Source organism: Jatropha curcas, chromosome 4 (assembly GCF_041381405.1).
Source record: "Jatropha curcas cultivar XTBG-Jc1 chromosome 4, XTBG_Jcur_1.0, whole genome shotgun sequence".
Lineage (NCBI taxonomy): Eukaryota > Viridiplantae > Streptophyta > Magnoliopsida > Malpighiales > Euphorbiaceae > Jatropha > Jatropha curcas.
Genome location: NC_143154.1, coordinates 29,003,549 through 29,025,545, shown reverse-complemented (window position 1 = coordinate 29,025,545; position 21,997 = coordinate 29,003,549). Strand labels below are relative to the sequence as shown.

General features: G+C 34.8%; 3 protein-coding genes and 1 non-coding gene across 5 annotated transcripts; 2 read left to right on the top strand and 2 right to left on the bottom strand.

Moving 5' to 3' along the window:
• The first annotated feature begins 26 nt into the window (after positions 1–26).
• On the top strand, positions 27–2,502 carry LOC105632299 (uncharacterized). The gene is made up of 2 exons (XR_016320399.1): positions 27–1,380; positions 1,464–2,502. It is a non-coding gene; the product is annotated as an uncharacterized LOC105632299 (transcript).
• Positions 2,493–6,834, bottom strand: LOC105632301 (azadirone synthase LFS). Of its 2 annotated transcripts, none has more exons than XM_020678635.3 (11): positions 6,662–6,834; positions 6,382–6,574; positions 6,139–6,210; positions 5,954–6,005; positions 5,398–5,519; positions 4,767–4,867; positions 4,580–4,638; positions 4,201–4,257; positions 3,989–4,034; positions 3,441–3,541; positions 2,493–2,849 (listed from the first exon to the last, which is right to left on the bottom strand). In XM_020678635.3, exons 1-11 carry the CDS (start codon positions 6,737–6,739, stop codon positions 2,774–2,776), a joined length of 957 nt encoding a protein of 318 aa, XP_020534294.1. In that variant the 5' UTR covers positions 6,740–6,834; the 3' UTR covers positions 2,493–2,773. The 2 variants fall into 2 exon arrangements, with proteins under 2 accessions (XP_020534294.1, XP_012070037.1); XM_012214647.4 differs by having other exon boundaries at positions 3,441–3,520; positions 6,662–6,832.
• A 530-nt stretch (positions 6,835–7,364) lies between these two features.
• HOS1 (ubiquitin-protein ligase) lies at positions 7,365–14,515 on the bottom strand. Its single transcript, XM_012214648.4, has 10 exons — positions 14,161–14,515; positions 13,396–13,786; positions 12,936–13,070; positions 12,650–12,825; positions 11,804–12,205; positions 11,476–11,634; positions 10,266–10,760; positions 8,951–9,088; positions 8,117–8,841; positions 7,365–7,979 (listed from the first exon to the last, which is right to left on the bottom strand). The coding sequence occupies exons 1-10, from the start codon at positions 14,278–14,280 to the stop codon at positions 7,808–7,810; spliced, it is 2,913 nt and encodes a 970-aa protein (XP_012070038.1). The 5' UTR covers positions 14,281–14,515; the 3' UTR covers positions 7,365–7,807.
• A 5,774-nt stretch (positions 14,516–20,289) lies between these two features.
• On the top strand, positions 20,290–21,997 carry LOC105632303 (chromogranin (DUF1639)). The gene is made up of 3 exons (XM_012214650.4): positions 20,290–21,250; positions 21,365–21,436; positions 21,671–21,997. Exons 1-3 carry the CDS (start codon positions 20,504–20,506, stop codon positions 21,674–21,676), a joined length of 825 nt encoding a protein of 274 aa, XP_012070040.1. The 5' UTR covers positions 20,290–20,503; the 3' UTR covers positions 21,677–21,997.

Below are 21,997 nucleotides of genomic sequence, written 5' to 3'. Positions count from 1 at the left end.
AGGTTGATTGCTCCTTCCACTCATGCCGTCTTGTGCTACTCACATCTCCACTCCACTGGTGTGTTTCATGTGGTGAAAATTTGACAGGCTTGGCATTTGCTTGTGGAAAGTGTCGTTATGAATTGTGTGTCAGTTGTTTTCTGGTGTATATAAAGACGTGTGATGGACTTACAAGAGAGGTTCAACATTTTCTTTCACCCTTGTCTGCTCACTCTCAATACTTATAAAGGTGAGTATATCTGCAATTCTTGTCATCATCAGAGGCACTCCGGCTTGACTTATAGTTGCGAACAGTGTCATTTTTATATGGATGTTCAATGCACGCAATATCCTGCCATGGAAGCCGAAGGCAAAGAACTGCAAATTGAGCATTTCTGTCATCAGCATCCTTTGATAATAAAGACAGAAGAAGTGAAGGCTTTGTGTCACATAAGTGGAAATTTCTACACAGGTATACCTATGTTTGCTATTAAATGTAACTTTTATCTCCATAAATGTTGTATGGAAATTCTGCCTCACAAGACTCAACATCTATCCCATGACTGTCCTCTCCCACTCATGCTTCTAACAAATCCATATTATAATTGTACGGCTTGTGGAAAACTTTCTGGATGCTTGACCTTTTCCTGTGATAATTGTGGATTCAATTTGTGTGTCAAATGCTCTTTATTGCCTTAATCAGATGGTCAGAACAAGAAAATTCTGCATTTTCAGTCATAAGCATCCATTGACATTAAATGAGAAAAAGCAGCAGATTGATTAGAAAGTTTGCTGTAATGCTTGCAAAAAGCATGTCGCTGATCTTGCTTATGGCTGCAACAAGTGCAATTTCTTTTTAGACAAATCTTGTGCTGGATTACCACAAGAAATCCATAGTCATATTCACCCATTTGATCACCCTCTCTCTTTAAATCAAAACAAGTTTGCTGTAAACTGTGTTTTATGAGCTGCGACATTGCCTATTGCTGTGAACTATGTGATTTCCACTTGGACATTGCCCGTGTATATTTAAGACTTACAGTAAAATATGATGGTCATGTTCACCTTCTTACTGTTGTGGAGAACATACATCTTGAACGAACATGCGACACTTGTGATTCACCCTGCCCTGCCGGCTCATCTACTTTGCGTTGTTGGGAATGCAATTTTAATCTACATATCATGTGCGGTCCTTTACCTTGCACTATTAAACATAAATGTCATATAGATCAGTTGACCCTCAAGGATTTTTATGCTGGTTATAATGATGATGATGATGATGATGATGATGATGAGTTCTATTGTGATGCTTGTGAGCAACGAAGCGATCCAAGACTTTGTGTTCATTATTGTGCACTAGGCTGCCCAATGGTTGTAGATGTTAAGTGTGTAATTTCTGAGGTAAAATGCTCATAATCTATGCATCTGTATCTATTACGACACTTTCGAAATGCTTTTTCTATCTGGAAATGTTGTTTTTTCAGGTTATAGCATCAGTAAGGGGAGAGCGTGGGAGATGTGGAATTGAGACTTGTGAATGATTTTATCAGAAAAAAATTTGCAGCACAAGCGATGGAGAAGAATGATGTTGCAAAAAGAGAGGAAAAGGTAGAATTCAAGTTTTTGCAGTCCTGGAAGGAAATATTTCACTCTTTAGAAAGTGAGATACGAGAAATTAAAGATATTAAAGCAAGTCTACCAAGAGAACTAAACAGCGAAGAGCCATCACTTAGAAACAGGAAAAGAGACGCTACTTCTATATATACAGAGAAAGCCTTCACAGAATTCATGCATAGTCTCCAATCTTGCTGCATTATAATTTGGCAACCAAGTCATTATTTGGAAAGAGAACGCGATATAGTCGCTGATAAAATGCTATTAAGATTGAACTCTGATATTGTAGATTTGATTGTAGGGGTTGATGATTTTGTTGCTGTTAGAGACTATTTTATCCCTCAGATTTACATTACCATTTTTGAAAAATTGGAAGCCAAATATGGAGATATCGGTGCCCATTCCACATTAAGTCCAAAAGTGAAGTCATTAGTTCTTAACATTGTCTGTAGTGTTATACTGGACTTGCGTGGAACTAAGGTTGTAGATATCAGTGAAGATGAACTTTGCCTGTGGTGGAGATGTATAAACTGGGTTAAGCTTGCTGGCTTCGACGTAGACTTCATTTGTGATCATTTAACGCGGATTGCGCACGCCTATTTTGGTCTGCAAGCTAGAAAGTTCATGAATGATACTAGAGTTAAACAGGATAAAGGAATTGAAAGGCTATCTAGAAAGATATTGCAACTGACAGAAGAATCAAGAACAACTAAACTCAAGTTAGAAGTAATCAAGAAACGACAAGAAGATCATCAAGTGTATGTGAAACATACAACGATGTTAATCAAACCATTTCTTGATGAAGCTTCAGAAATGAAATGGAAACCTGCTGCTGATGGTTTGCTGTAATTAGTTAATGTGAAATGCAGATAAAAAGAATAAATTATTGGTATAGGCCATTGAATGAAATTTTATAGTAAAGATTAAATCATCAACCTTTAAGGGTATGTATGTTCAAGATTAAACGGAATAAATTATTGGTTCACTTTGTACATGATTGTTAATGAAAAAAAGTCTCAATCTTGCAATCACAATATTGAGCCATGTGCCCACGCCTAAGGCACCATCGTCATTTCATTATTACCAGAACATCCACCTGTCTGTTCAAGAGCTGGTGAATTCTGACTTCCAATCTTAAATGCAGAGAGACAGCCTCAGATCATCTAGCAGTTCTCATACCTCATCCTTCACTCTCTGAGCCATATGTAACCCTAAGTCGCTCTTGCAGGTAATCTCCGCTACAAATTGGAGGAAATCTGCAAATGGAACCCTAAAAATGTTATCCCCATTTTTAATCATCCAAAATTACAGTAACACTACTAACTTTAGCTTGTATTTCAAAATTCTTAATGCTAACAGAACTTGTAATGCTGTCATCAGGTTGAAGGACATCATAGTACTTCTAAAATTATGGAGGTAACACCAGCATATAAAAAGAGGTAACAAAAGTAGGGTGCAGAATTTACCAGCTAAACCAGGGAGCACAAGTTTTCAGAAAGTTATTTTCTGATTTGAACAGCTGCAAAGGAATGTCACTCGCAAAACATCTACTCAACTAATAATTAATTCCAACAAGTTGGGATGGACTATATGGATCCTTTTCCTCCATTGCATCTAGTCGAGAACTATATCTCACTAGTAAAACATCTATTAAGCAAAGAAGTATGATATAAATGGCCTATGAGTCAACTGTCATATGTATATTTATAAAGCAAGCCACAAACATTCTCATGAACTTTTCCGTGACTTCTATGATTGAAATTCGAAATCTGCCAAATTTACAAGTACCATGTTGACAAAACCACCAAGAGACAAAAAAATAACAAGCCAAATGGATTGAGAAATACCTTTGGGGAAAGGATTCACTGCAACAACTCTCCAAACATTGTACAATGCAGTCTGGGTTAGGATCTAAGAAGAATGCCAACTGCAATGTTATAGCCAAAAACTGTCAATAATACATTAGGAATCTGCTGATGAAAAAGAACTGAATAGCATATCCAAACATTCTTTCAGAAAGAAATCAATTTGACAAGCCGGTCAAAGGCCACATATAGCATAGCATCCACATCATCTGAAAATATATGCTATGCCATGTGTTGATATTCTGTTTTTCCATTTTTTTTTTTTTGTATTCCAAACAAAAGAAAGATTGAGCCTCAGTTCTATGCGACAAATATTTCATTAAATCAAGTGTGCCGAATATGACATGTGATAAGCTTTCAATCCCTACATCAATCAGCAAAATAGGGACTTGAAACTTATGATCTGCACAAGGGTATTTTGTTGTCAACCGATGCAGGTTGAACTCACAGGCCTAAGTTAAGTAAGTTTAAACCACTAGAAGTATAACTAGACAAAACAAAAAGGTACATAGATATAAGTAGGTAATTACAGAGTAGCGTTCTTGTCCCGTTGGCATCACTCTGTGTAGTGTGGACCTACAAATAATAGACACAACACAAATTTGGAAATTAAAAATGCGACAGCAGAGAAATACACCAAAGGAACAACTTTACCAATGTATTTATTTACACAAGTGTAATAGCTTTTTACGAGCATCAAATAATCTTCCAATAGAAATAACCAAATAAGACTAGTAATTACCGAAACAAACAATTAGTCCACCTCTCAGTCATGTCCCCAATGTTAACTATGAAAGCCCTGCAAGTTCAAATTTTGAGAGCCAAGATTGATAAGTATTGTCATGCAAATCAAACTGTGCTGGTAGAAAATAAAATGAAAACCATCACTTGTAGATAGCCACCAAAACTATCGAAATTCATTCAATAGAAATTCATAGACGTCATTCACAATCCAAATTCATTCTTACATAATACACTGGTTGACATTGTAACTTGATAAGACAGTCCATATCCAAGTTTTATCATATGCATTCTGAACAAACTAATGACAGTCGATATTCTTATCCTAAATTATATTTTTACATAAATATGAAATTGCCAATTTGCCACTGAAAACTTACCCAGGCATATGTGACACATTTTCCCAGATACGTGGTTCCTTGAACTTTTCCCTGCAAACCTGTTATCAATGAGAACCAAATCAGATGTCATGGCAACTTAAATCATGAAGGGAAACTGTTAAGTATCAGAAAACTATGGGGAGAGAGAAAGAGAGAGAGAGAAAAGACTAAACAAATATGCACATGCCTGAAGTCCAGGCACACCATCAGTTGCCAAAAGAGTGATCATTCCATAGTCTGAATGTGCTGAAGCACCAAATATTTCTTCCTCAGGATTCCCCAGGTCACCTGAGATTACAGAAATTCCTTGTAAAATGACTGGTCCAAAAGTCTGTCTTAATTAGAGAAATGTTCACCACAACTAGGGTGAATTTAATAATATATCTCATTCGGTCCTGATACCAAACAATATTGGTCCTAGTTTAGATCATAACTTTGGAAGTTCCCACATTGTAGAATTGTAGACAAGAAAATGATAAGGTAGCTTGGGATGAGATCATGAGACAAACAGTGTCTTCCCAATTCTAGAAGTTTTAGCAAAATCTGTGTTGCATTTACAATCAAGATTGAATATGATCATTGTCATAGAATAATGAATTCCTCTCCTTAGAAAACTCACAGAGGTGGCATGTTGTCTAAAATTATTTCAAAAAAATTCTAGATTTTTTCAAAAAATAAAAAAACCGACCATAAATAAACTGCATCACTATTGAATAACTGTAGTCTGTTATCCAACTAAAGCCTTCCTTGCAATCCAGAAAGGCTGTTGAATTATTTCAAGAAGGTAAGTAGACATAAGGAAGCCAAATTAAGCCCACCTGGATAATGTAAGAGTCGAAGGAAGCCCTGTGGGTTGTCCAAAGCTCCCACTTTTTCAAAGTAATGTTCATCCAAGTTCAGAGCCAAAGCAATCAAAGAAACTAGTCTTTTTGCAGCAGACCTGAGATAGCATTTAACATCAAATAGGAAAAATTAATGTCTAACTATTCTCAGTCTGAAATTGTCTAGCGTGCAGGTTAAGAGCATGCATGAAGAATGAAGATACCACAAATATAACAACCCACTCAAAAGCTATTTGTGCCTAGGAATACGACTGTCAATCATATAAAGAATCCCAAATAATATTCTCTTTCTCCTATGCATATTCCCTAGCAATCTATGATAAAGACATCAAATCCAATTTGAATTTCTCACTCACATGAAAATTTTTAAACAAACATGAGCAAGGCGGGATGCAGAATAGGAACTACCTGGTAATTAAAACTAAAATAAAAGGAACCTATAATAAGACAAATTACTGATACTCAATTTTTAAACCAGCTACAAACAAACTATCAACATGAAAAAAAAAAATACTTTGGGTTTTTAACTTACATAACTTTATTATAGTAAGCCTCCAATGTGAGTCTCCAAGATGGGAGATCTTCTGAAATTTCATAGCCAAAATTAACAACCTAAGTGAAGCTGAATCAAATTTTATATCTGATTACATATGCAAAACAAAGTGCATAATAAACATCTCCAACTAAAACGGTAGCCAGCAATGTCTCATACAACACCTTCAGAGGGCCACTGGTTGAGATTAGCATTTTTCTCTAAAGGACCAATGTAGAAGCCTTCTTTTGAGTCACCTGCTTCCATATCACCAAGAAGATGGTCAATTTTGTATTCCATTCTCAATTAGCATTATTCAACCTATAATTTAAAAAATAAATGACAAATAAAATGAAGTGCCTTTCATGTATACATGTAAAGTTTTCAAATTAATTACTTCATAGAATGAATAAGGAGAAACTGAAAACCTTTGGAACCGGAAGAAGGATCGAGATTCTCAGCGTGCAATGGCGTGTAACCTCTGTGTTCCTTGCGAGGCAATTTCATCTTCTCATCCAAAGGGAGGGAGAAGAATTTACTACTCTCTTCGAAGACTCTCGAAAGCAACTCTTCCTCGACTCCATGATTCACAAGGTAAAAGAAGCCATATTCCACACATGCCTGAGAAGAAATTCAATTCGACACAATACTGAGAAATTCCAACAACATGATATGCTGGAAGGAGGTTGAGGAGGAGGAGAGGGAAACCTGTCGAATTGAATTGGCGGTAGCGAAGCGATCGGGTGAAGAGAGGTCTATGACTGGAAGTTTGGCAGCTTCTGCCATCCTCAAATTGTATGGCTAACCGCCAGAAGTCAAGGAATTGCTACTGCTAAGCTTCGCTTAAGATGATGATTCAGTGATTGACTCAACGTTTGACCATCTATCAAAGAAGAAGAGTGCCGGGGCAATTTGGTCCTTTCGCCTTCCATTTGGCTATTTTTTTTATCTTTAAAATAATGCTCAATTTATCGCTTCAACAATACAGAGTTAATTCAAGAATGGTAGTCCAATTTTATTCTTTTATTTATAGTTATGAAATGTATACATATTATTATAATAAAATTTCATTGTTCGAAAAATATTTTAATTTTTATTTGGCAGCTGAGCAGTGAGCATCATCAACTAAAAAATTTTTCTGCAATAAATTTATGATATTTAAGAATTAAATTGAAATAAATTATAATATTGTCGAATTAAAAAAAATCAGTTAAAAAACATCCTTCAACTTCAAGGTAAGGTAACGTAACACGCTATCGAAACTGCAATTTTTTACCAGTAAATTACCAACCCACCCACCCAACGGTGCAAAATATACAATTAGGTCCCTGAATTTTTTGGAAAGTGAATTGATCCTTCACTTTCAATGCTTCCTCCAAAAGGACATCTGATGAAATTTTGTATAGACATATTAACAGTATATGCCAGTGATAAGGCATACAGCCACACAGCAACATAAATATTTTATATTTGTAATTGAGCAATGTCGAAAAACACAGATCGAGTTACAAATTGGTTGGAAACTAGCAAAAAGGGGAAAACTGATAAATGATGTGAATTACTAGATGCAAAAATGTATCTGAAAGCATGATTCCACCTTCGATCAACGAAGCAGCAAGAAGAAAAAGGAAGATTTTATCTGAATCTCAGTCTGCAACTATGAATCAGATTATGGGTATGCTTATATATACCCTCTCATTGGAACATGTAAGCTTTAGCAGTTGATCCCTCTTAACCAACAAAACTTGTGGCTTTCTTCACTGCTTACTCCTGCTGTTTAGGGCTCCCATTTATATTGAGGAGCGATCATAGATGGTCAAAGGAATTAATTGTCTGCAGAACCAATAATGGTAATCATCTTCTAGCAACCCTGGTTCTCCGAGTTCTTCTTCCTGGAGTGGTATAGGTAGCTACTCCAACAGCTCTCTCCAGATTATGCTCCTCTTCATCGCTGGACTCATCAGACCTCCATCTTGATACACCATTCACATTTACATCATCGATAGGAAAATCCCTCTCTTGACCACTGAAATGCCAGGAGAAGATCAATAAAAACATAAAACGAGGGGGGGGGGGGGTGGAAGGGGAAGCAATAAAGCCTTGAAATATAATAACAATAATAAGGTGGGTGGAACACCAAATTGTTAATAAATTTCTACTTACCTTGAACCAATGTCCATTGTATCTCCGGAATTCATATTCAAAGATCCATCATATGATCTATAAATATGACTTCTTTTACTAGATAGCTGAGTGGAATCATCAGGAAAGCCGCGACTGCTAGCAGACAGAGCATTTATGTTAGCTTTAACCTTGTGGAAATAGTTGGGGGGCATGTTTTGGAATTGCTCAGCAAAGCCATTTTGTTCCATTTCTGGTAAGACACTATCAAATTGATTCTGAAGCAGGTGGTTTTCAAGAAGCACTTTAGAAGTAGTTCTGTTGATATCTTTTAATGGCGTGGCACTCATGGGACTAACACGAGGAATTCCAGGAGCTGGGGTTTCATCATACTTAACATTCTTATCAGTGCTAATTTGTGGCTTCGGTCCTTTTCCTTCATTTATAAAAAACCTTTCATGGAAAATTGATGGAGAGCCATGGTTACCAAGTTCAAAATGAGGTTTGCTGAAAGATCCAACAAGTCTCGTTGGAGTTTCAAGAACTGATGATATAATCGGAGTGATATGGTTTGTCTGAAGCACAATTGAAGAATCAGTAGACGAGGGAATCAATAAACTGCTTGAATTTGGCTGTTGTATCCCAGCAAGATCAGATTTTGCCGGTGTTTTATCTTGCTTGCCAGAAATATTATAAATCTCAGGCAGCAGTTTTCCAGTCTTTGCTTGCTGCTGTTGGACTTGTGGTAGCAACTCAATGGATTTAGCCTGGTTAAAGCACAAAAATTTCAGACATGTTATTCTAATTTATGCTCTTTTTCAAATAGAGTTGTTGCAATATATAACAAGCATTTTCCTACAAGTCTCTAGAACTTACAACAAGTCCTGTTCTCCAATTACTAGCAGACCTCATTCTAGATAAAACTTCCTCACTAACAGTGTTCTTTGAAATGAAATCCTGTTCCACACTCTGAAGCCTGAGATCAACTTGGCATGCCTCAGCATATCGGTAGCGCTGGAACATTGTTTAAAATTACAAGATCACATGTTACAAGGTAATCCATGAGTAAGAACTTAAAAGAACAAAACATAGAACATTGTTCTAACAAGCAATGGTATTTGTCTAGATTGAGCAGCAAGTAATATAAAATTAAAGAATAAACTGAGAATGCAAACTGCATTTAGAAATGGCAGTGTGTAAAAGCAAAAACATCATTCAAACAATGACAGCAGCAACTCCTTCCAGAAATCTTATCTTTGTCAAGCTACACAATGCTAGCTGGGACAGAAGCCTGAATAAACACTAGCATTACTGTAGGATTTCGAAATAAAGATCAAGTAAAAAAACAAAAATGAGATCTACTGTTACATCTTTACTTTTATTCATGTTACTTTTTTTTCAACATAACTACTGTGTACACTCTAGCATCAGATATTTCAGCTCCTCTCACCAAGTTAAAATTTTCGTTCATATATGGTTCATCTGAATTAGCAATCATGTCAAATGCTGATTCCTTCATGACTCAATCACCTCACAACGATGATGCTCTGAATAAACATCTGTTTTATATTTTTTTAGTCTAATGACACAGATCTATGCATAAATCATCCGATTACATGTTGAGAACAGTATATGCATCTCTTTATCAAACTAACAGAAGGAGAGTATTTTGATAGCAAAAGCTTCTTATATGAAAAAGCAACATTTCTATTGCCACTTCATATCACGCATATGTCACCAATGACAATTCATTTTGATTACAAATAAACGTGTGAAAAAAAAAAAATAGAACATCACACGAAGAAAACCTTAAAATCTATCATTTTAAGACATCTGTAATGTGAAGACAACGTAATGACAATCAGTAACAACACAGGCAATATTGTTACTCGACTACAGCAACATGCCATTTTAACATGAAACAAGAACTGTTATCAAATTTAGGAGTCAATATAATTAAGACAAAAGGCGAAATTACTATCTGCAACGCATTTCACATAAAGATACTGTTATAATCAACACCATCAGTCCTTTTAGTACATTGTAATTCATATTCACCCATATCAGTCATCACCTAAGTCATGACAATCACCATTTCTTTTCCAAAGTAGAACTCAGAAATAAAAGCACATAACAAGGAATTTCACTTGAACCAGACTCAAAATAATCTACGCCTAGAGTTAGAAATTACCTGCAGGTAAAATACAACAAGAAGACTTCCAGTGGTTGTTGAAGGGTCATGGATTGCACATTCTAAAAGGCATTTATGGATATATTTCTCTTCATCTAAATTCCAAGGCAACTCTATCATCCGGTCCACCAATTTGCTTTTGATGCAAAGACAGCAAATTTCAGTCACCAGTACCTCCACCCAGTCCTCCCAACTCCTGCATTCACCTTTTAAGTGATTGGAAGAATCATCAGGCAGTCCATCCCTCCACTTCTTTTCCCTGACTTTGGCGCACAGCATTCTTTGATGCATAAAAGCTTCTGTCAAAAGTCCACACTCAACCCTCACCCGAACAGCAGTGACAGCCTCATTAAGCGAAACCATTTGTGATCCGTCACGTCCAGACCACCGTAAGACCATCAGAGCTACTTCAGGTGCTTCCCTTTCTAACAGCACTTGAGCAATTTTAGGGTGAGTTGATTGGCCTGAGATCTCTGGAAGCAGGTGACAAGCTTCCTAAGCAATATAATGTTTTTGAAGAATGATCAGCATATAAAACTGAAACCACAAATAATAATGCTCTAAGAAGAATAAAAAGGGTTTCAGCAATCACACCTAGAATGTAGATAAACATACTTAAAATTCTTCATTCAAAATTCTATGCCAGTATGACACATTGAACAGTGTGAATGTTTTCCCTTTGCATAATGTATAGTCATATGATTCCTTATTGATTTTTCCTCATTAAAGAAAAAATAGAAACTATGACTTTCTCCAACTGGAGCTTTACCAGTTAGAAATTGCATTACTGACAATTTTCGTATAATTTGTTTATCTTCTACCATGGATCATTATCTATAACTAAACTAGACTTAAAAATATAGCCGATTTGATTGCTTCTAACTTTAACAAAGCATACTTTTTAACTTCTAAATGAAAATTCAGTTCAAAACTGAAAATGCTTGTACTCAAGCAGCACAACTTCATATGCAAGGCAAGAAATAAGGTGCAGTAACTACAACAGGTAGTATGCCATTTAATTGCTACTCCCTAAAATGCCTCCTGTAGATGTGTATGTGGTTTGCAAAAAGAGGGAGGAAAAAAAGATGCCCGCGCATCTACCAAAAACAGTAGCTTGACACATGTTATTTAACAGTGCAGATGCTGTCTTGATCAAAATCAAAAGTGGATCAACTTCAATTATTAAACATCAGCATAATTATTCAGTTACCTTTAGAGTTTCATCAGTATGGTCATCTAGAAGATAAAAGGCAAGTGATTCAAGCAAGGCATGCCTAGTTATACCAAATGTAGCTGCAAAATCATCCACAATGTGCCTCCAACAATCATCTGGCATCGTCCAATGCCGATCAAAAAAGTAATAAAGTAACTAATACTATGTTGAAGAAACAAAAGGGAATAAAAAGTTGTGCAAACTGGCAATGCATGCAAACTTCAGAATGTATGTGCACATATATATCAAAATTAAAAAGTTAAAATTAAAAATAAAAAAAAAAAATAAATAAATAAAAAAAAAAAAAAAAGCAGAGGAAGGATACAATCGCTTGCTTTGCAACCACCAAATCAGAGCTCCCATGTAAAAAGAGTACATCAACAGCTGCTCGAAGACTTTCAAACGGATAACACCCTGCCACCCCCTCTATTTTAGACCTAAAAAATGATCCACGATCTTTCTGTAAAGATGCAAGTTCTAATTCCTCCCCTATCTCCTGCACATATCCTTGCTCTATCTCGAGATTTGCCAAAGCATCTTCAATGAACAAGGAACCAGTTTGCATAATGGACTCAGCAGATTGATTTGCTGCATCAGGCCATGAACGTGTTATTGCAGCTGCTTTCCTTTCACGAACTACAGAACGCCATGAGTTAAAATCAGCATGACGTGACTTCACATTTTCCAAAAATTGTTGTCGTATACACCATTTCATAATCTCCAAATGCTAGGAAATAAAAAAAGAACAATCACCAAGAAATAGTTATAATCACAAGCAGAAAAATGACATTAACAATTTATGGTTTCAGTCTTGAGAAAACCATTTTGAGTTCAATCAAATTCATGAAAAGCTAAAATTATTAGCACGTTGTCAAATAATGACCAATGATGTAAAGGATAACTCTAAACCCCATATGCTGTAATTTCTAGCTTAGGCATCTCAAAGGTTGAGCTTTTTTGAACTTCAAATCACGACTTTGTTAAGATTACAAGTACTAACGGTGAATATCAAACGCTATTCAAAAAGCAAATTATCACAATAATAGATAGAACAAATGAATGAGATGTATGCTAAATACAATAATTAAACTATGAATTTAAAAATAAACAAACCTAAAAAGAAACAGTAGAGATAAAGCATTCAGTCAACTTGAACTTTAAGCAATCAAACCTGCTTTGTCTTTAAAATGGTTTCCTGAAGGAGCTGTAAGTCATGAAGCTGGGCTGAAAGATTACCCTTAAATGATGAATCCAAAACTTCAAGTACATCAGACAATCCAGCTAAATGCACTGAAAGCTTAACGAGACAATTTAACCTGGTTTTCATTTCTTCTTCTTGAAGATTATCTAACAAAAGTGTTAAGCTGATTACAGTGAGCTGGTCATAGGAAGAATATAAACAATTAACAGAAAGCAATAACGTTTAAAATATCAAATCATATAAGTTAAAAGGATACAGATTGCTTCAAGCTGTAATACAATGCTTCTGAAGGTCCACTTGCACCAATCCTTCACAACCACTTCATCCAACAAGAAAGCAATGACAGGATTGCTAGACACAGCGCTTTCATCCATACATACATCTGTTACGTCTGTTAAACTTTAGTTAAGGATATTATTAACTTTGAGAAATGAAACTACATTTCCATGAATTAAATTCTACAAAGTTCTTCTTTTATCCTTTTTCATATTTTTCTCTGTGACATGCAAGCATATTTCTATCAAGAATGTGTGCACAGGCAATGTCACAATAATTTTACTAGAACCGAGCATCCCTCTCACTGTTGTTTAGTTTGTTCAAATCTTTCTGCTACACTTAAAGCAGTTATATGAGTAAGATTTCGTTTACGATATCACAAAGTGAAGTAAATTCATCAAGGCTCAAATTGAAGAAATAGAGATGCACTAAGAGGATACAGTGGCAAATCAAAGAAACCAAGTTATTTTCCAAGGCTACATCAAATAAAGAATAAAGGCGCTGTACATCAGCCGTCAATTGATTGTCCCCATCTTCTTTCTCTTGAAATCTTTCATCACACTTTTTGGAAATAAGGCCAGCCTGTATGCACTCATAATAAAGGCGAAGCCAGAGCCTATTGCTGTTCTTAGGGATGGGAATTCTACAAATTGGACAAAGATCACACCGCTGACTGCATTCTGAACATAAGGACGCATGCCCACATGAGACTATTACATTCTCTACGTATCTTCCACAGCTTCTCAAATCTCTAGTTGCCCGACAACGCTCAACTTTTGCTTCACTGCACAACTCAATTAAATCAACAGATGCCAAGTGTTCCAAAGCTTCCTGAAATCGGGATTAGAAGCACCACATAATTTTACCACAAAACAAGCTACTGGTCAAGTCACCATTTCACCAAGAAATTTATTAATATTTCAACTACTCAAGTGTGAAAAATCAAATTTCAAACAGTTAATATTCACATTTCCAATACTTAAGAGAATCGTGAAAAGTCCATAGTCTGCATATATAAGAGAAACTAGAATTCCTCGTGAATTTTTTCACTCTAATAACAAGGTATAACGAGAATTGCAAGAATGATTAATTCATTAAGACGATACTTATCCTAAAACCCAAAAAGCACAGTGAGAGCTAGGGATTTTAGTGGTTTTAGAAATTAGCTTATTTGTTAAATGTGAAAAGCATTATGGCTTACGTACTTGAACAGCCCGGCTACTGTAGTTGGGTTGTAGAGTTAGAGCAGTGAATCTAGCAGTGCTGCCGCGATCGGCGAGGGAAGACGGTGAAATCCGACCGTTGAGATGGTTTCGAAACTCCATTTCTCTTGAAATCTAGAAGAAAATGGTTTCCAAAATGTTAATAAAGAAGCAAAGCAGCGCGGGCCGCGAGTGAAAAAAGAGGAGGTAGATTTTAGGGCTTAAAACTTAAAACAGAACGGCGAACGGTGGTGCTACAGGGGCAGCGAGCCAGCGACAGCGAGAAACAAGAGAATTCAAAATTAGAATTTTTGGAAATGCGTTTGCGTCGGCAATCGCGGGATCAGAATTGATGGGTCGGGTTGGGGCCGGTAGAGTATACCTTGGGCTTAATCAATAGTTGAGCTAGCCCATCCCACTTGATCGTATATGTGCCGACTGGGTATCAAACTTCAATTTTCCGAATGATATAATAGCTGTCGTTCTAATAAACAACAGCTGTTTGCTCAAAAAAAGTTAAAAATAAACAACAGCTACCGCTACCTCCGACATCGTTTTACTCTTTAGTACTCTCTTTCTGTTCTGGCATTGTAAGCGGAAAGAATAAATGCTAAGTTTAAGATATGAATTATTATTAAATATTTAATTGATTTAAATTTTTCTTTTAAATTAAGATATATATTTTGAGCTTATATGAAATAATAAAGTTTCACTTTTTTAAATAAAAAAATATTTAAAAGTTCAAAAAAATAATCACGTTGTCAAACGTGAAAAAGAAATCAAAAAAAAAAAATTTTCAATTTTCACATTTTACTAATTTTTTAATTGCTGAATTTTTGAATATCTTTTATTTCAAGTATCTTTATATTTTATTATTTATTTATAAACAGTGGGTAATTTAATCATAAACTCATAATTGATCATACGGTATCTAAAATCCATTAACTCAATTATTCCAAAAATCATATTTTGCAAACCTTAAAAAAAAAAAAAAAAAAAAAAAAGCAGCTCTTCCTCTATTTAAAGAGACTTCATATTAAGACTTGAATTCGAAATCTTGGTTAAAGACGAAGGAAGAAAGGAATGAGATTTATTTTAATTATGTAAACGTGGTTATTCAAACAAAACAAATCTATATTTTATTAAAATAAATAATTATGATACGCATTAATAATTAGCCAAAATAAAATGCAATAAATGTAGCCCATAAGGCATAACATGAGCCAGCAGTAAGCACTGAAAATTTTAGTTGCAATGTCGCTATCTAAATAGTTGTTTTTATAGTAATTTTGCTAATAAAAATCTGAAATTTATTTCCTAATCACTTGAGAAATATCAATTTGATAACTTGATTGGATTTTCATTTACATGGCATCATTAGCACTACTGTAGTATGATCAAGATAGACATTAAAATATCACTTCATCTTTTTCTAGTGGATGTACCACATACATAAAATTAATAATGATACTGATTTCCTAATATCACTCTTGGCTTTTCTTTAAAAAAAAAAAATCACTCTTAACAATTTATTTTTCAAGCAATAAAATATTGTAGTTGAAATTTAAAAATAAATTAAAGCATTTCTTATGATGAGAAAACAAATATTTAATTATTATTATTGCAGAAGATAAATATATTATGACGAGTAGGGTTAGACTAGTTTTCTACCAATTTTGCATATAAATTATTGCTTTTTTTATTTTAGTTGCTGACTATTGGTTAAAATTAATAAATATGTTTAATAAATTAATAAAATAATAAAAAAAACAATATAGAAAAAAGTAACATATGGAGTCTAACAAATAGAATATAAAAAAGTCAAAGAATTTACATAGTATTTGTTTTTTTTTTAAATAAGTATCTGTTTTTTTTTATTAATTAGGAGGTTTAATAGAAAGAATGGATATTATTCATTAAACTCCTATATTCGTAAGCATGAAAATTAATTTTTAATCCATATAAGGGTGTTGTTAATATGACTGAATTTAAAAAAAAAATAAAATATATATATATATATTACTCTAATTGAATTAATGTTATACAAAATAAATTGCAGTTCCTTGCAGCACTGATGTCAAAATCCGTTGAAAGGCAAAACTGCGACGGTGATTGATAATCACGCCAGCGGATGGTGGGTCCCAGAGAGTGGGACCTCCACTTCTAAATACATGCCACGCTAGTCACTGCATTGCCAAATAAGCTAACAATGATCTACACGGACAACCATTATAGATCATGGTAACGCGTACATATACAGCAAGAGAGTATACACATACGTAACCGTACTCTTACCGACCAGATTCGCGGTCTCCACACTATTATGACTGAATCAAACGGTGAATATACAACCATTTTTACACGACACGAAACCTGACGTTTTCGGTATATATAAGCCAAAACGTGCTAGAAAATAAGAAGACGGCGATAAACTTATTCCCTTCGGAAAACAACTCGCAGTAAAATAATTTATTAAAAATATTGTTATAGAAATATTTTTTAAATAATTTATTTTCTATTATTTAATTATAATATTAAAAATATTAAAATATCTACCTCATAAGAAAAAAAAAATATTAATAATAAAAATTTTATTGTTAAATACGAGAAGAATGCAAAAAAAAAAAAAATATTGTTAAAGCTGCCGTGACTGTGGTGGTAACCGGTGGTGGTGGTCGGTGGTAAATTATAATTGGTGGTAGTGACTACGACGATTAATAAATTAAAAAAATATAAATTTATAAAATTTATTAATATTCAAAAAATGTTTTACTCTCTAAAAATGGAAAGTTATTTTCCTTAAAAAATATTTTTTTTTTACTAGAAAAATATTCGATTGACCTATTTTCCTAAACGCCCAACTAATGAAAAATTGTGAAAAATATTTTTCTGTAAATTATTTTATAGAAACAAATGGAGTCTTATTATATCAGAAAATGTATGTGACATCCTACCAAGTCGAGTCGAGTCAAGTCGAGTTGAACCAAACCCGGTTGGGGTAGAATGAGTTTATAAGTGGACTTACTTGATTGAGAGAAAAAGATCAAAGTATAAGGGTTAGGATTTATTTGCATTAAAATATCAAGCTTGGGTATTAAGTTATAGCCTTTTGCCAATTGAGGTACCATTTAGGAAGTTTCACATAAATCCCTTGATATTTTGATGGCCTACCCGTGATAATCATTTTCACTTTCCCATTTTCATCTTTATCTTCATCTTCTTCATCTCCTTCCTTTCTCCATCCATTTTTATGGTAGTTTAAGGCAACCTCAATTTTCTCCAAGTAAGTAGAATTTCTTGAAGCTTTATATTATTCAACCTCTAATTGAGCTATATTGTAGATAAGTTATAAGAATTCTGATGTGTATAGGAGAAGGGAGTTCAAAGATTGTAGAAAAAGGAAGGTAAAGAAGAGCTCAAGCTTTGTGGAGTGAAGGTTTGATATCTCTTTTCATTTACCATTTTCTTTGCATGAGAATTTGTGTGGTGTGTTGATAATGAGACAATCTATTGCTTCATGTTGAGTGGGAGGACTGGAAATGGTGAGAAAACAGGGGAGGAATTGAATATATGAAGGCAATATTGAGTTTATGCTGAAACAGGTTTTGCTGGAAAGGAACCAGTGACTTCACCTTGATTTTGACCCTATTTAATGATGGAATTAGGAAGTGTCATAGAAGAGTTATTTGTTCCTCTATGTGTTAGCTTTACATGGGTTTTTGAATCACCCAAATCGGAGTTGTATATTGAGAGATATGACCAAAAGAGTACAGACTGTGCAAGCTGGAAAACGCGACGCGCGCGCGCGAATTGCATGAGAGCTCGCGAATTTCACCTGAAACACACTGACTCTCATTTTGCACTTCTCGCGCTCGCGACTTGTGCTCGAAAATACACTGACTCTCATTTTGCACTTCTCGCGCTCGCGACTTTGCACTGCGCGCTCGCGACTTTCACCTGGAAACTCACTGACCTTCAGGTGTGCTTTGCGCGCTCGCGACTTTGCAAGGCGCGCTCGCGACTTGTGTTTTCATGCATTTTTGGACTTCATTTTTTATGCAATTGAATTCCTTTGCTCAATTTGTATGCCTCCAATCATTTTAAAACAAAAAGACAACATTAGAACATGTATCAAAACAACATGCAAGCATGCAAATGATATGAAATCAAATAAACATTATGATTTATGAAGTTATGAACTATTAATATGATGTTGTGTTATACTATTGACATACCAACATTATGCTCCATTGAGGTTAGGTAGAAACCATGTCGATAAGGCTATGCCGCGACATAGGATAGCAGATCTGCACCCCATACAGTTCGATACTCCGGCTACAGGCCGTTGAGTGGATATGATTATACATGGGCCATAGCAGCCAAGCATACAGTATTCATCCAGTTTCATACAGTTTTTCTTATCACTTCGGTTTCACTATAACCTTATGGAGCCATACAAATATCTTGACATAACATTGCATGAATCATACAGTATTATAAACAGTAAGAAAGATCATCAAGGTATAATGAAGGTATCATGACATGTGTGCTTATATGTGCCATATGTGTTTACATGGTTCTTTCTACACATGTATGTGCTTACTTGTTTCTTTTTATGTTGAGATATCTACTGAGCTTTATTTGCTCAGCGAGTTACCTGTTTAACTCGCAGGTTTTAAGACTGGACCATAGAGAGTCAGCTTACAACTGCTGCAGTTCATCTGTAGAAGACTCAGTCTTCAGGGTAGCTACTCATTTGGATGTGTATCTTTTGTCTACCCTTTTTATGGCATGTACAGGGCACACAGTTGGGCCCATTTCATTTTGAAACTAGTATCATGTCTTGTAAATATTAAGTACATTATTAATGTAAACAACATCAGCATGATATTATATTCAATGTACATTATGATATCAGCATGACAGGATATAAGTCAACCAGTTTGTAGCGTCTCGGTTCGGTTCATTCGGGTTTAAGGGTGGACCGGGAAGGGATGTTACAATGTAAATTCCTAATCCTCCAAAAATTCAAAATTAGATATATAATGATTTTTTAAATTAATACATACTACTGAAATCATATGTAAACTATGATCAAATTATGAAAGTCAACAACACTAATAATATATATTTGAATCTTTATTACAGTGGAAGACTTTTAATTTTTTTTTTTTTGAGAATTAGACTTTTAAATTTTTTGTTATTAAAAAATGTGTAATATTTTAAAATATAGAGTTGTTACTTTTATAAATTTAAAGTTTTCAAATAATACAAATAGAACTTGACATTTATCGTGAAAAGCATATATAAAATAAAATTATTATAACTAAAATAGAAGAGAGACTATCGTCAGAAGCAATAATCGTACCCTCCCATATTTATATGCTTGAATTTTGTGTTTTGATGGAGGAAAAAAAAAATTTAGTGAAGAAGAAGGAGAAAAGAGAGAGAGGCTAGATATTTTCTTTATATATTGATTTGATGTTTTTAATAAAATCATAATATATTGTAAATATAAAGTTTTGAGATTCTAAAATATAATTGAGTAACAAAATTTATAAATACTAAAGATTAAAACACAGTAAAAAATATATTACATAATCATGATATAGAATGTTGAATTAATAAATCTTGAAAAATGAGATTAAACAATTTTAAGACATTATTCAAAAAAAAAAAAATTGAAACATTTAAAAGTTTAAAACAAGTTTTGATTAATTGAATGTCAAATTAGATGTCAAAAATTAACATATAATTATTTATATTGATAGAATATAAAATTACAAATTCCATAGAATTTATGAAATATAAATTTATGGATTGTTGAATTAAAAGTCGTGATTATTGACACAATTTATCAATTTTATACACTACGATTTGTTTTTAATTTAAAAATTTACAAACTTTTGGAATATTCAAACCACCATCATTAAATTTTAGTATTCATATTATGTGGTAATAAACAAAACATTTGGAGAAATTTTGATTTTGGGCTTTATTGAAGCCCATTTTTATCCTATCAGAAACCAATTTAACGAAAGAGGAAAAAAAAAAAAAGAAAAAAAAAAAATTGAAATTTCAGCTTTTCGTAGAGAGCTAGAGTAACATATACTATACATCCCCATACATACATACACCTAGCACACGCATATGACTCCCCACCCTCTCCTCTTTCTCTCTCTCTTTCTTTCTCTCTTTCTTTCGTCCTCCTCTGCTCAACAAGACCATCGTCTGCTTCTCTCCTTCATTCTCTATCTTCCTCTAGGGTTTTTGTCTCTTTAACATTTTTAAGCTCCACTTAAAAGTCTGCACATATCTGTACATGTATATATAGGTTCTTATTTTAATGGCAACAGCTCCTGTTAAGCCGCAGCCGCTGCATAACTTCCCACTCTCCCTAAAATGGGGCCAGACCACTACACTCGCTGCCTCCACCAACCACCACCACCATCGTAGCACGTCTACACTTGCACCTGACTCGGAAACTGAATCAGACCCCGAACAAGCAACAATCCGGCATCTTCCTCCTCCTCGCGTCGGATCCCGCTCTGCTCGTTTACATCGGTACTCTTTTACCTCTTGCTCTACTCTTTTGCCAAAGCCTAAAAATCCATCGACAGAAGACCTGCAGAAACAGACGGCTTTATCGGAAACGGAAGTCGCAGAAAAGCAGCAGAAAAAAGGCTTGGTTTTGGAAAACCACCACGAAGTTGACGCTGAAGAAGAAGAAGAGGAAGAGGAGAAACGAAAACAAGAAGAGGAAGAAGGGAATTCGAGGCCATGGAAATTGAGGCCTAGAAGAGGGATTTTGGGTGGTAGGAATGGAGGAGAATTGAAAGAATCGGTGGTGCAGGGTAATGAGCAGAGGGAGAGAGAAAATACGCCGCAGCCTCAGCCGAAATCGATGAGGTTAAGAGGATTGGTAGAGTCTGCAGGGGGAAGCGGTGGAGTTTGTTTGGAGAAGAAGGAGAAGAGGAAGTTCTGGATAGCTTTGTCCAGAGAAGAGATTGAAGAGGATATTTTCGCTTTGACTGGGTCTAGGCCTGCTAGACGGCCCAAGAAACGACCAAAGAACGTACAGAAAGCACTTGATGTAAGTGATCTTGCATCTTTTTCTATATTTCATCTTTTGCTTTCTTTGTAGTTCTTTTATGGCTGTTAAATGAATTTGATATGTGATGCTTTTTTATGTGCTTTGTTGTTGCAGAATGTTTTTCCTGGATTGTGGTTGGTGGGAACTACAGCTGATTCTTATAGAGTCGCCGATCCTCCGGTCAAGGTATGTACATATAGTTGGCTGTACCTACACGTATAATCATATTTGAATTTCATGAGTTTGCTCCCTTTTTGCATGTTAGATTTTTCTTTGATCCCAAATATGCTTCATAGTTGGTTGGCTTCTGGCAACTACGATTCTCAGCTCATAGAATGTCTCTCTGTCCCGTTACTTGTTTAAATTATCTTGGAATTATTTTTCGTGGGTTTACTGAGAATTTGATAATTTTTTATGCAGAGGTAAATATTAAATATGGGTCATCATATATTTTGTGGGTTTGGTGGAACGCTTGATGTGATTGGAAGAGTTGCTCCTACAATATTGAGGCCTCAATTTGAGGTACAACCAGTGAGTTCTGTAAAAATGAAGTGGAGGTAACTCGAATAGAAGGAAAACGGAAATGATATCTAATTTACATGTCATCATTTTGTATTTTGCTTCTCTGGGATATGACTCAGGGCCATAGTTTATTCTGCTTTTTAGTGGTAGTTCTAAGATGTAAAAGTAAAACATTGACAGAAGGACTCGTGAATAGAGAATTTCATTGCCTCTCATTCTTAGTAA